Genomic DNA, 13,587 nt, shown 5'->3' with positions numbered 1-13,587 from the left:
TTTGAAAGACTTTGTGATCTTATTCCCTATGTTCACATATCTGAGTCGGAATTCGTAGTGGCTGATTTGTGGCATGATGGATCTTGGGTGGTAGATATGATTGCTACGACAATTCCTCTTGCAGTTAAGTAATTCATTTGCGAACATTCCTACCCAAATTTAGAATCTGGATCCGAAATAGTTGGTGGCATGCAAGGGCAAAAGGGTATAGTGCAAGAGGTTACAGTTGGTTGTTGAAGCATAAAGTGAATTGGAATGAAAATAGTGATTGGAGCTAGCTTTGGCATTTAAATCTTTCGGAGAAGATCAAATTCACTATGGGGCTTGGGATTCATAATGCTCTCACGGCGAAGACTTTCCGATTCAGGCGGCATCTAGCTAGTTTAAATTTGTGCAAGAGATGCAATGTGGCTCAGGAGACAATTGAACATTGCCTGCAAGATTGTGTTAAATCCAAGAGTCTTTGGTAAATATTAGACCCTCACTTTATTGACTCATTTGAAGGCATCTCTGTTGAGGCATGGTTTAGAAAGGTCGTGCCTGGTAATGAGGTTCTTTTTGTGGCCGAAGTGTGGTGGTTGTGGAGATATAGGTGTAATAATATTTTCAATGTTGGAAATCTTTGGACGGATCACAAGGTGGTTGTCCTTATCAGAAGCACTGTCATGGACTTGAGACTTTATATGCACTGGTGTTCTTCCTTTAGCACCTTCAAGAATTGCTGGTGCTGGAAACCTCCTATAGGTAATAGCTTTAAAATTAATTGTGATGCAAGTTTAGGGCCCATTTGGGAAACTCTAGAAGTAGCTTTTTTTAACTTTTGACTTATGAAAAGTAGTAGTATTAATGTCTGGTGCAATTTTCAAAACCAAATTGCAACTTTCTAAGAAGCTATTTTGGAGCTTATAGAGAAGTTAAAAAAAATGACTTCTCTCATAATACTTCTACTTTTCATTACATTTCTATAAAATAAGCACTTTTAGAGTTAAAAATCCAAACACAAAATAACTTATTTATAAGTTACTTTTAACAGAGTCATTTATTGTTTAAGTTATTTTATCAAAAGGAGATTAATTAAGTTGGTTACCCAAACTGGGTCTTATTCCCTGATTTGGGTTTGGCTGTATTATTAGAGACTCTAATGGGGGTTGAATCTCGGGCTGTTCTGGTAGTTCTCCTCTCTAGTCTTTCACAACATGTGAGTTTTTTGCAGTCTGTAGGGGCTTGTCTTAGTCTGGGACTGCGGTTTGAGAGACATTATGTGTAAAATGTAAGAACCAAATTTTTGATAAACAGACGTTTCTAGCTATTTAAAAAAATAAAAATTAAAAAGAAAAAGAGATTTACAATGTCAAACTTGGCTTTATGAGGGTAATTAATCCCTCTAAGTCAAACTTGATTAATTGATATTAGATATTATCTTACCATTGGCTTAGTTACCACACCAGAAACTTTTGAGCGGCAAAAACACTTTTAGTAACGATTGTCCGTGCGACGAAAAAAACTCTAGTAATTGAAAATCTCAGAACTAGTGGTAAAAGTAATTTCTATCCAAGTAAATGTGTCTCTAGATTTATAATTGTCATCCTTTCATGATTTACTTCTTTAAGAATAAATATTAGCCATTAATTATTTTACCGCCTGGTAAAAATTATCCGAACCGAATTTTCGTCTAGTATTTCACAAACGAATCCTAGAGGCCTCGAATCCTCTTGCTTGCTACCCAAGTAACTCAGCTCCCCTCTCTCAACCTCTAGGCTGAGATTATCTTAGTCTCTCACTCCTCTTTGCTATGTTTTTAACCACGAGTAATTAGCTGCAATTAAATGCGGATAAACACGTCATTATGATGCTGACTGTGTTTTCTCGAAGTCACGCCCCTTCTCTCTTACTATCAGCCCATTCTTCTCTAATTTTTTCAGCCTTCTTTTACCACATTTAATTAGGTTAAACTTCATATTTTATTTAAGATAATTATCAAGCAAAAATTCAATAACATTTTACCATAAAGAGAAAGATAAAAATCGTGAGTGAAAGAGGAGAAACAGAGGACTTCTGCATCTATTACCTGAGTTTTCAGCCTCCTATCTCACTGTTCATATACTAATCTTCAAGTATTCTTCAAGGACTCAAACCATACAAGCACAAACTCTTGTCTGCTTTCGTCAATCCTTCCGTTTATACTGAAATTTTGGCTAGGTAAACTCTTGTTCGTTTTCCTTTCCTTTTATTTTTTTAAAATAGTAGTCATGATAAATTTTTACTCTCTTCTATGTATAGAGAACTCCTCTTGAAGCACCCATGGAGCACGCCTAAAAAGTTAGAGAGATTCGAGTTCAAAGTGGTTGAATTTCGACGTTTTGCGACACTTTAGGCCAAAAACGAAACTTGGCACCACCAGTTATGTTTTTACCCTTGTGTGCATATTTTTTAGTGTGAAAAAGATTTACTAACTGGATTACATAAGAGATAAGGGTTAGGATTAGTTAGAGAATGTTTGTGCTTGTTTTCAGTGTTTGTATGAGTTATTTCGTGGTGAATTTGTGCTTGTTTTGAAATTCTGAAAATTCTATGAATTACCACTATTTTGGCTTGCTAAATATGTATAATATATTGTTATATTGCCTCTGAATTTTGTATGGTAACAGCAAAAAATATGGAAGCACTTGGGGTTTAAGTTTCAAGCTTTAAAAGTCACAAAAAGTGAAAAAAAATATAAAAACTGCATCTCTGAAATTTTCAGTCACTAAGAACACAAAAATTATGATTGGAAAAGAGTTAAAAAGTAGTTAAAAATTAGTTTTAATCCTGTAGAACAAAGGTATAAAAGTAAAAAAGGTGTTATGGTCATTTTAGGTAAAATAAGAGTTAAAAATATAATTTAAGTAAAAAAATAAGTAAAATTATGAATTTAGTGCCATTAGGAATATAATAGTAATTATATAAATTAGTTGGATCAAGATTATAATTACAATAAAGTTTCGGGCCTAAATAAAAGTTTTAGTAAAAATTAAAAGTAAAACGGTAAAAAGCGATAACTAGAATAAGTAAATAAATTAATAAATGATAAATTGGTTTTAGGTCCCTTGTGATAAAAATTGGTATTTAATAAAGATATTAGGAGTAATTTTGATCATAGGAAACTATTAGGATTAATCCGGTGAAATTTTGATGCTAAATAAGGTTAAACGGTAAAACTAGAGTACTTAGGGGCATATTAGTAATTTTAGGCCTAAAGTCAAATTAAAAATGATTAATTAACTCAATGAAGGAGAAAAGGATTATTAGAAAAAATATGAAGATACAATGGTAAAATAATAACATTAGTGGTGAAAACGTCATTAAAAACCTAATGAAAACGGTAAAACTGAAGTTAAATAAAAGGGGGCAAAATGGTAAAATGTGACAAAGTTGAGATATTTTGAGAAAGAATCGGGCACAAATTTTTATAAAAGAAGGGAGGAGAAACTGTATGAACTTAGAAATAAATTTTGTTGAGATGTGCCATGAAAGAAGAAACAGTAAACCCCAAGGTGCTAAGAGGTACCTGGCAGAGCGGACTTCCATCCTGCCTGACCAGAGACTATATGAACTTGGGGACGTCCGCCATATGGATTGTTACTCACTAGGAGCACCTTGTATTTTTGGACCATACTTTATTAGTGTCGCGACTATATTTCGGGCACCGGTGCGCAACTGATCCAATGGAGTAGCCATATCCGGACTTGGGCCGGGTAACGTCGGGTTGCGGATAGCCAATCGACGCATGAGCTCATGACTTGCATAGGACCAGACATGCATCATACTTGGTTGCTGTATTTCTTTGCTTGTGTCTGCTTACTTGTATATGTGACTGTTATACTGATTTATATACTTGTGATTGCTTTTGTTTATATGATTTATTACTGATGTACCTTATAAACGATTAAACTTAGGCTGCGGATCCCTTAGATTTTTCGTATAGTACCTACTGGGAATCTTAGGTTCTCACCCCTTTTTTCCATGTCTGCAAATGGGATCGGCGTGATCTTCTTTGAGTACCTAGCGTACGACAACTACGTGGATCCCGCAATGGGAACACGGTGTTTTGGGGGTAGTTCACGTACACGCATCTACTATCTTTCCGACCGTCCTTTCTCTCACCCTTTGCTCAGCTAGGAGTTTGACCCTGACATGTCCTATGATACCTTGCTATCTGAGCTTCACCTTTGCAAATGTCAGTATCCCTTTCCGCCTTATCCTCTGAACATGGTAGAGCCAATACTGGAGTCCCCAATCATTGACATACCCGAATATCCATCAAGCAGTACAACAAAACCTAATTCCAGCGACCATTTGGGGGAAGCGGTCAAATAGAACCGCCGTCACTGCAATCCCTACTTTCACATACCAGCGGTAAAACGCAACCGCCTCTGAAGCACAAATCCAGCGGCGGCCATCACGTTCGCTCCACGACAATTTATGAAATTCGCGCCATTACCTGCTCAAACCGCCTAATTCCTCTTTCGTTCGCACTTCTCGCTAGCTCCACTACCCACTGCTATCTGCAATTATCCTAATTTTTCATTCTTCCCAAACCTATCACGCTCAGAATCCCAAGTGTAATGAAAAGAAAATCTTCGTGCAAAACGAAAATCTGCAACAAATCATTGCTTAGCAAAACTATACGCATTTGTTCCTGTCCCTGGTAAGCTAATTGTGTTTTTCTTTGTTCTTTTCTTATTCAATTTTATGCTTCTTCTAGTTAACAATTACTGATAACCCATTATCTTATTCTCTAGTTATTTCTCCTTCTTGTTCATCACTCTGAACGCACGAATTTCTCTCCTGGAAGCACAAATTTCTTCAATTTAAGGTTACTCTGTCTCTTTCTCTATTAGGATTTTTTTCCCTCTCTATTTTTCTTACGCACAGTTTTTTATGGATAATTTAATGTGTAATTTTAGAAAGTTTTATATATAATATGATCACATAAGCTTTTGATTGAAAAATGTTGATTAATTCTGTAGTTTCTCATACATTAAGATAGAGTGATGTCAGATATAGAAATATAATATTTTGTTGCAAGAATAATCCAAAAAATAATGAATTGAAATTATGTAAGTACAACAAAGCAAGTAACATGAGCATATACCTTCTGTGTTTGTTGTAAAGTTTGAAACACAAGTGAGGAGACACTAATAACAGAATGGGAGAGAGTAAGGTTAGAAATTGGGTAGCAGAGGAGAGACAGAGTGAAGTGGGAAAAGGTAAGAGTTACAAGCTCTATTTTTGTGGCAATAATACAATTAAAATTTTCAACAAAATGATCAGATTATTCCTTCCCAGTTTGAGATAATGATTTGGAGATTTTGAAGAATTGGAAATTGACTCACCAAACTACACAGAAATTGAAGTATAACTATACTTTAGTTTGATAATATAGGCCTATTGATTATTCCAAAAGCTCTTACAGCTCGTAAATTCTCTGAATACTATAACCATACATGATGGGTTTCGTCGGGAAGCTTCTAACATAGAAGATGTAGTGTTTTAGTAGCATGATCATAAAATACTTGATATTGTTTACAAACTTACTTTTTCTCTTTCCAGCTTTGATAATTTAAGTTCATCCTGGAAAGACTTGTTCAATTTATGTTCCTCTGAAATTGAAAGAAAGAACATGATAGTTAACAATTATTTAGTTTACACTCCCAAAATGCACCAAAATCTAATAAATACTAAAGTGCTAAATATAGACCCTGGTATTTTAGTTGAATGTTTGCCAATTTATTGCGTTCTTGCTCCAATTCCAACTTCAATTTTTGTATCTCACGAGTATGTAGAACAGCTGCTGTGGGGCTATCTTTCTCCTCCCTCAAATTCGCAAGCTCCTAGAAGTCATTCATACAATGTCGCACAAAACAAATAAGCTTGTGATTACATTATCTTTGAAAGGTGATCTTATTCTGATACTTTTTTGTTCGTATCAGGAGTTCACAAGAGCTGGAGCAAGTGGAGCTACATGACGAGGAAGAAGACGACGAGCCAATTTTTTTTCTAACTGATGAATAGAGAGAATTCTTTGCAAAAGCTGAAGCAAGAAGGAAACAAGGTTAGCAAATTTATCCTCAGCACTCTCATGTTAATACAGACTTTTTATATATATCTTCTTATATAAATACTTACGCAAAGAGATGTAGTGCAGTTTATGTGTGTTGATATGTTTAGGATTATGTGTACTTTGTTCTCAAATCTCAAGTGAACCTGTGACAGTTGAGAAATTGATCAAGTCATTCAGCATGCATACTATTTCCTGCTTTTTATTTGTCTCAAATATGTTTCTGAGTCAAAATCCATAAGATGAAGTCAAGTATGGTGTTGCTAAAATTGAAAAAATTGGATGGAAAGATTAGGACTAATGAACCCCTTATCACTAATGCACCTAGAGCATGTTTTATAATCTCTATAAACAGTTTTTTTAAAACAATCTAATAGTTTGGTAAGTAAAAAGATAGATTTTTAAGTTGCGAAATAGTTTATAAGTATAAATCTTTTTTTGAGATTTATGATTGTAAGTAAAAGCTGGTTTTTGTTTCAGAAATGTTGCTTTTACCAAATGGATCCTAAGTACTAAATAATGTAACAAAGAAAGCAACGTCTTCCAAGAATTTCTTCCAAGAAAGCATCAGTATTTTCATTCTTATTCTAATTAGTCTTGGATAAAAGGTCAATCTTATAAGGTTTTTTTAATTATTGATATAGATTACATTATCCTCTTTAGAGTTACAGCCTAAGCTAATATTTTCAGCCTAATACATAATTAGCTTTTTCTTATGAATATCAAAATCAATTCTATATTCCTAATTTAATTTCAACTCCAAACATTTTGCTATGTACGTAAATTATGAAAATTAAATCTCTTGATTTGACTGAATATGAAATTAATGTTAAGGACTTAACTCAAATTAAATTAGTTGAGGTTGAACTTACAATTTTTGAATTCTAATAATTTAGATGAAAAGAGAAAAGAAAAGAAAATGATATTTCAGTGGTTCGACGGTTTGACAAGAACTACAAATATTATTGTGATCATCGGTGGTTTAATAAGGATAAACTTAAATTGTTAAAAAAATTGCTCTTTTTATTTGATATTTTGTTCAATTATTGCCTTGTCATTACATTTTTGAAATCATTGATAAGAAAAAATATCATCAACAGTGTGAATACCACAATTTGGATGCAAGTTGTTATGGTGGCATCAATATGTGTTGTCACACAACATAAATATTTGATGGATTGTGTTCAAAGAAAGAAGTTACATACAGATACCATCTGCAATTGCATTTATCTTTATCATTAATGTTCTAAAAAGAAAAGACAAAAAAAGAAAAGAAAAAAAATAAAAAATAAAGTGGTTGTGGTTTAAGTAATAGTACATAAGCTATATGAGTAAGTAATTCTCTATATATATTTCACCCGTTCATCTTTATTTATTTTTTAATGAATTATGTGTTTTGATCCTTATATAGTTTAATTTGTAGTGATTAATGTGCTGAAACCATGTGTTTGTTTGGCTATATTCACCAAAGACAATTTTTACAATTTGCATTTGAATGTTTGTGAAAGTAGACAAGCATGAATTGAACTTTTAATAATATAAATTCTCTTTGGATGTAGTGAACATTGTATATGATGTATCAATGAGTATATCCAAGTATGCGTCTCTATTCTCTCTGTATTGTGATATTTTGACTACTTTCTAATGTATTTTTCAAGTTTTTAATTAAAACTAATTGTCTAATAAAAAACATTAGACCGGTTTAACAAATTTAACAGTTTTAATTTATTTTATCGATTTACTACTGATGTCTGCAATATTTTTTTTATTTGACCCGAATTAATTAAGCATTGATTTGAGATTAACTAAATGAGTAAAGTGACGAATAAATTTTTAAAAATTTACACTTTGGACAAATTAATTTTTAAAAAAATATCAATAAACACTATAACATTTTTGAGCTATTGCAACATGTGTGATAAATAACACTTCAAAAGTGTTGTCTAAAGTGGTTAAAATCATCACTTAAAATTTATTACAAAAAAATAAGGCTAATCCAACACTTTGTTAATAAGTGTTATTTTTTATCAATTTAAAAAACATATAAAAAATGTTGCTTTAGTAAATTAAACAAACAACATTTATAATATTTATATATTACTCTTTATAAGAGTTGCTTTTAAATATATAATAAACTTCGGGTGAAAAGCGTTGCTTAAATTTTTTTCATCCAAATTTTAATTCCCTCTAAATATTTTAATTCCCCCCAAAACCAAAAGCAGGAAAGAAAATACAAGCAATAACTGATTCATCACCTCCTCACTCCTGTTAGTCTATTACTTAGAAACAGAACTCAAATCCTACTATTTTAGAATCAAAATTCTAACCCCAACCTTAGCTCAATTTCCCCAATTTGACGACATTGACTCGTGTTCTGCGTTCCTTTCTCTCGCCATTGTCCTAGAAGGTTCTTTCAAGTGGATGCGCAGCTCCATGGAGGCTTGCTCGGGCGGCGCGAGTGAGTTTCATGGTTGATTACGGAGGCGCGTTGGTCTCCGATCTCTCCCAGACGAACGCTTGGATGGCATTTAGAATCAAAATCATGAATAACCCTAAATCCCTAATCCCATCCCTAACACAATTTCCCCAATTTCACAACACTGATACGCGCATTCTGCGTTTCTCTCTGCTCCGCCGAGTTCTGCTCTACTCCGTCGTGTTCTTCTGCTCCGCCGTGTTCTTCTCCTTGCATCGAGTTCTGCTTTGCTCCACCATGTTCTTCTGCTCGGGCCGAGGTTTGCTCTGCTCCGCTATGTTCTTTTGCTCGCACCTTGTTCTTCGTTCTCTCGCGCTGAGTTCTGCTCCACTTCTCCGTATTCTAAATTGGGAGAAGTAGCTACTTATGCAAAAATAGTGAGAAATGTGACCTTGTTTTTCTTTTCCTTAATGTTTCAAGAATTTCATGTAACTCAATTAGATTACAGAAAGGCTATCTGCAGATAAATGTGAGGTATGTTCCTTTTGTCTTTAAATATGTCATTTAATTTTAAGTTTAAGAAATTGGAAGAATAAACTCTCAATTGCTGCTATTTTATAGGCAGAGTTGTTAAGCAAGAAATATGAGGAGAAGTAAAAACATTGTAGCGGAAATAAGATCCAAATTGATTGTTGAAGAAGCTAAATTTCGTGATATACAGGTAATTAGAAATTTGCATTATTATTTGGCAAATAGTAAAAGGATTTTAGGGAAGAATGAATTGTTATTAGCATTGCTTAATGGATATAAAGGTAATTATAAAGGTAAGAAGAATGAGATTTTGCAGCGGGAAGGGAGATAAGAAAAGGATTTTTCTGTGGTCTGAGGTTCTTCTTGTGAGAATTTTGCTCCTACTTAATTGGTCTACTTAAAGAGCTTTTGTTTTTAGTAATTGACTGTGTGGGATTGGCTTGGTTTTTTCTGGTTTTGAAATTTTGCTGAAAATGAAGCTTTCTTTAGCTGATTTTTGTCCTCCACCTCTGAAAGGTATGTTATGTATACACTATTGTTTGCATATTCTTCTTCATTGTTCATCTGCCTTTCTATTCTTCACTGTTTTGGAGCTAGTTATTGTTGCATACCAGTGTTAAGGGGTGAAAATGCTATTCTCTTTTAGATCTTGATGGACTTTGGTTGCTGAGAATTTTGTTTCTCTAACGTGATTTGGTTTGATTTGTTCAGCGCCAAGCCTTTTGTTGTTTATTAAGATCATGGTTTTGCTAATGAATATACCAAAATCAGTTAGTGCTCTTGATGAATTTAGGTGGCAGTTATGAACATTCTGTTGGATATTCATGGCATTGTGATGGCTGTTATTAAGATCATTGGTTAATGTACTAACTGAAAATATTTCACTTGAAGATTTGAAAACAGAAAATTAGAATCTGCTGAATATAAAAGTATGCTGGAAATCCAAGAATTTAAAATAGAAAATAATTGTGGAAGGATTAATGACAGAGAAAGGAGAAGCTAGAAAGGAGAAGTTAAGGAGTGAAGGAAAAGAGAAAAATGTTAGAATAGGATAGAGCTATAATATACCTTCTGATTTACCCAAATAAAATAAAATAAATAGCTCGTTATGAAATAATGAAAATGTCCTAAATTGGATTCTGTTACAAATATTAGGACATTTAAATATATGACATATGAGTAATTTTATCTGAATAAGGTATATTATATTGATACATGAAGAAATAAAAAAAATGGGGATTATAGCCAGATTTTAACACCTTTTGATTGGGGGATTGCAGTTTGAATGGGCTTGGCAGCACCCTGTCGAATCCTTGGCCGTAAGGAAGGCAGCTGCAAATTTTAAATCTCTTTCGAGAGTTGCCAATAAGATCAAACTCGCATACACAATTCTCACCTACCATCTTGGCAGAGGTATGGTCTTTATTTCTTTATTGAGTTTGGAATTGAAATTCTCTTTTTGTTGGGCAATGGAGTGGATTATGTACTGAGTTTACTGACAATATTGTGTATGAATGGTCACAGCATGAATATGACAGTGAACTTCTTCTCCACAAAGTATATGAAACATTGTGCTGGTTGCCCAAGCTTGCCAGAGCACATGACGATTGAGATGGGCGAAATGGATGAACTCCCATGCTATATAGTGGGAGAATTGATGGTTTGGTATCAGATAAGGATGACGTTGATGAAGGGGAGTTTGGTAAAAACAATAGTAATGAATATACCAAAATCAGTTAGTGCTTGTTTGGATTTGTTTGCATGTCCCTAATGGATATTTGGTATATGAGTTATATAGAAAATGAAATTGGTTAGAATAATCATGCTTCTCACTATAGAAAATGAAATTACTGCTTAATTAATTCTGGTCCTGTAAAATTACTATAATGTTTCATTGTTATGATATATTTATCTGCCTCTGATTTAATCACTAAATGATGCTAGTTGAGTTTTTAATATCTATTTTAATTAGAATTTCATTAGTTATTAAGGTTTTATCTCTTTTTTTAATTTCATCGCCTTTTGTTTGTTCTCAGGGCTATGCTGCTGGAAATGCAACTCCAAGTCTTTTTTAAAAATGTGGAGAAAGCATTTCTCAAAAAGTATTAGGCCAAATGAAAAGCAGACCATGCTGGTCGAAGGTAAATATAATTTATCATACAATGCAATTTACACCAAGGCTAGCTGATATTAATTTTTCTTCTGCATTAAACTTTAGATCCTAAGCCATACAATGCAGAGTGCCAAGATAGTCAAAATAGTGGAAGAAGTCATTTGACAGAGTGCCAAGAGTTTGAAATATGTGTAGCCTAGTGAAAAACTTGCAGAAATAGGAGCTAGCTACTAAGAAAAATTTGAAACAGGGGTGGGTGGGGGCTTGTATTTGGCAGACCAGCAATTGTGAACTAGCTTTTGACCTTTTGCATATGACCACAGAAGATTGAAAACTTAATTGGTAGGGATAGGGGGCTTTGAAGTTCCTCTATGTCGTACCAATTATGGCTTTTAGAGTAAGAAGGATATATTTGCAATGGATATTGACAGACTAGAAATTTAGACTCGTTGATTCAATTGGTGGAAGAGGTGGTTGTGAGGATAAAACAGAGGCTTACCAAAGTGAGGCTAAGGTTTGGTGTTTTTAGGTGAGAAAATTGAAATTTTGTGAGTGATATATGCAGAGGGGAGAATAGTAATAAATAAAAAAGAAAATTAATAAAGTAATCATGTGACTTTGATCCATAAAATAAGTGCTCTGACTTGCTTCTATTGAACTGCATTGGATTATTATTTTTTTTTTATATACAGTTGTTTCATTTTATGGCATATGTTGCTGGAGTTTATAATTGTAATGATGCTTGGACAGCTCATGGTGATTCTGTCTATCATCCAAAATATCTAATATTTTTTATTCTAAAGCAATATTTCAATTATTGAGACCTTGTTATTCGAATTGTCTTTTTCTTGGTATGTTTTCTTCAAAGTATATGATTATTATCAATGCTTCTTACACACAAGCAATCAAGGCAATTGATTAAGTTAATTAATAATGTGTTTGTGGTTTAAACTCGAGCTTTTATGTTTCTTTTCATGCATAACACTTCCAGTGCTAATGTAGGTGTTAATATAGGTGTTTGTTTTTTTTTCTCTTGAAGGAGATTGATAAAAAATATTTGCGAATCTTTAGTGAACACTAAGTGTAAATTGTGCATATATAGCAAATTGTTGCGGCATGACCTCGTAAGATATTTTTATCTTATACTTATTTTCTTTTATATGTTTATGTTATTATTTTGCACTTTTTTTTATGTATATTGTTCTATTCAGAGTTGGAATTAAAAAAAAATAGTTGGAATTACTAACATAACTTTCCCCCCCGGATTTGGCCACTTAGAAGGAGTTTTTTAGACCTATTTATTACTTTTATATCTATAGTATTTAATATCATAAAGAAATTTTTATTATAATTTTTCGATTTTAATGATAAGTTGTTTATTTTTTGTTGTGTATTATTTGCAGATTTAGCATATGGAACAAGTCAAACATAGATATAAAATATGCAAGTAGATTGAGATCTTTTTGATAAATATTAATTACTATTTTGTTATGACAATTATTGTTAGACAAGAATTTTATTATTTTGTTGAAAATTATTGATGAACATGTATTTGAAATACTAATTGAACTTTTTAATATCTATTTTAATTAGAATTTTATTATTAGTTGTTTTGTCTCTTTTATAATTTTTTTTATTGTGCACAAATTTATTTATTAATTAAAATAATTACACATGTATGAACAAAAAATTTAATTGTAAATTTTATTTTTTTGTATTTTTATTACAAAAATAATTTTTATTTTTATCAAAAAGGCAACCTTTTTATTAATTGTATATTTTGAATATTAGACAACACTTGTATGGTTGCATATCCAAAAGAAAAAGCAACACTTGTATAGGTTGCATATCCAAAAGAAAAGGCAATACTTTAAAGGGTTGCATATTCAAAACTAATAGGCAACACTTCAAAGGATTGCAAATTCTAACTTATAAGCAACATGTAAAAGAGTTGCATTTTATTGTAAATAGGCAACACTTTTTAGTAGTGACCAAAATACGAGAGAAGAGACAACACTGCAAAAGTGTTGTCTCAAACACACCTTTGAAGTGTTGTTATTTTTTAACTAAAGGCAACACTTACCAAGTGTTGCTCTCAAAAGCGTTGCTTTTGAAACAAAAAGTGTTGCCTTGATCTAAGGCAACGGTTGCATATGCAACGCCGCCTAAAAACGTTGCCTTAGGTCCAAAAGTGTTGCCATAGATCAAAAGCAACCTTTTATCAGCTTTTAGGTAACACTTTTTAAATGTTGCCTCAACCTGAAAATGTTGTAGTGAAAGTTTTTTAAGATACTAGAGATAAACACACTAATTTAAATTAGCTCATGTAATTAGGATAAAAAGTCTTAATTTAAATTAATTTGTTCATATTTATTATTTTAAATATTTTATTAGTATTTTTATTAAAGACTAATTTATTCAAAATAT

General features: G+C 32.5%; 1 protein-coding gene across 3 annotated transcripts in view; it reads left to right on the top strand.

The window, feature by feature from the left end:
- Nucleotides 8,314-13,587, top strand: part of LOC107614448 — a 13,608-nt gene continuing 8,334 nt past the window's right edge. The window contains exons 1-6 of one of the 3 annotated variants that reach the window (XR_002352083.1): nt 8,314-8,835; nt 8,997-9,050; nt 9,138-9,237; nt 10,328-10,460; nt 10,572-10,749; nt 11,084-11,188. Coding sequence is in view for 1 of the 3 variants with exons in the window: in XM_021109013.1 (XP_020964672.1) it covers nt 10,683-10,749; nt 11,084-11,188 (172 nt within the window). In the remaining 2 variants the exon portion in view is untranslated. Of the gene's footprint in view, nt 9,051-9,137; nt 9,238-10,327; nt 10,461-10,571; nt 10,750-11,083; nt 11,189-13,587 lie in introns of all 3 variants that reach the window. The other 2 variants (XR_002352082.1, XM_021109013.1) reach the window with 2 other exon arrangements.

This window comes from Arachis ipaensis, chromosome B08 (assembly GCF_000816755.2).
Source record: "Arachis ipaensis cultivar K30076 chromosome B08, Araip1.1, whole genome shotgun sequence".
NCBI classification, from domain to species: Eukaryota; Viridiplantae; Streptophyta; class Magnoliopsida; order Fabales; family Fabaceae; genus Arachis; species Arachis ipaensis.
Note: the sequence above shows the minus strand (reverse complement) of the source record. Positions and strands in the feature narration are given on the sequence as shown.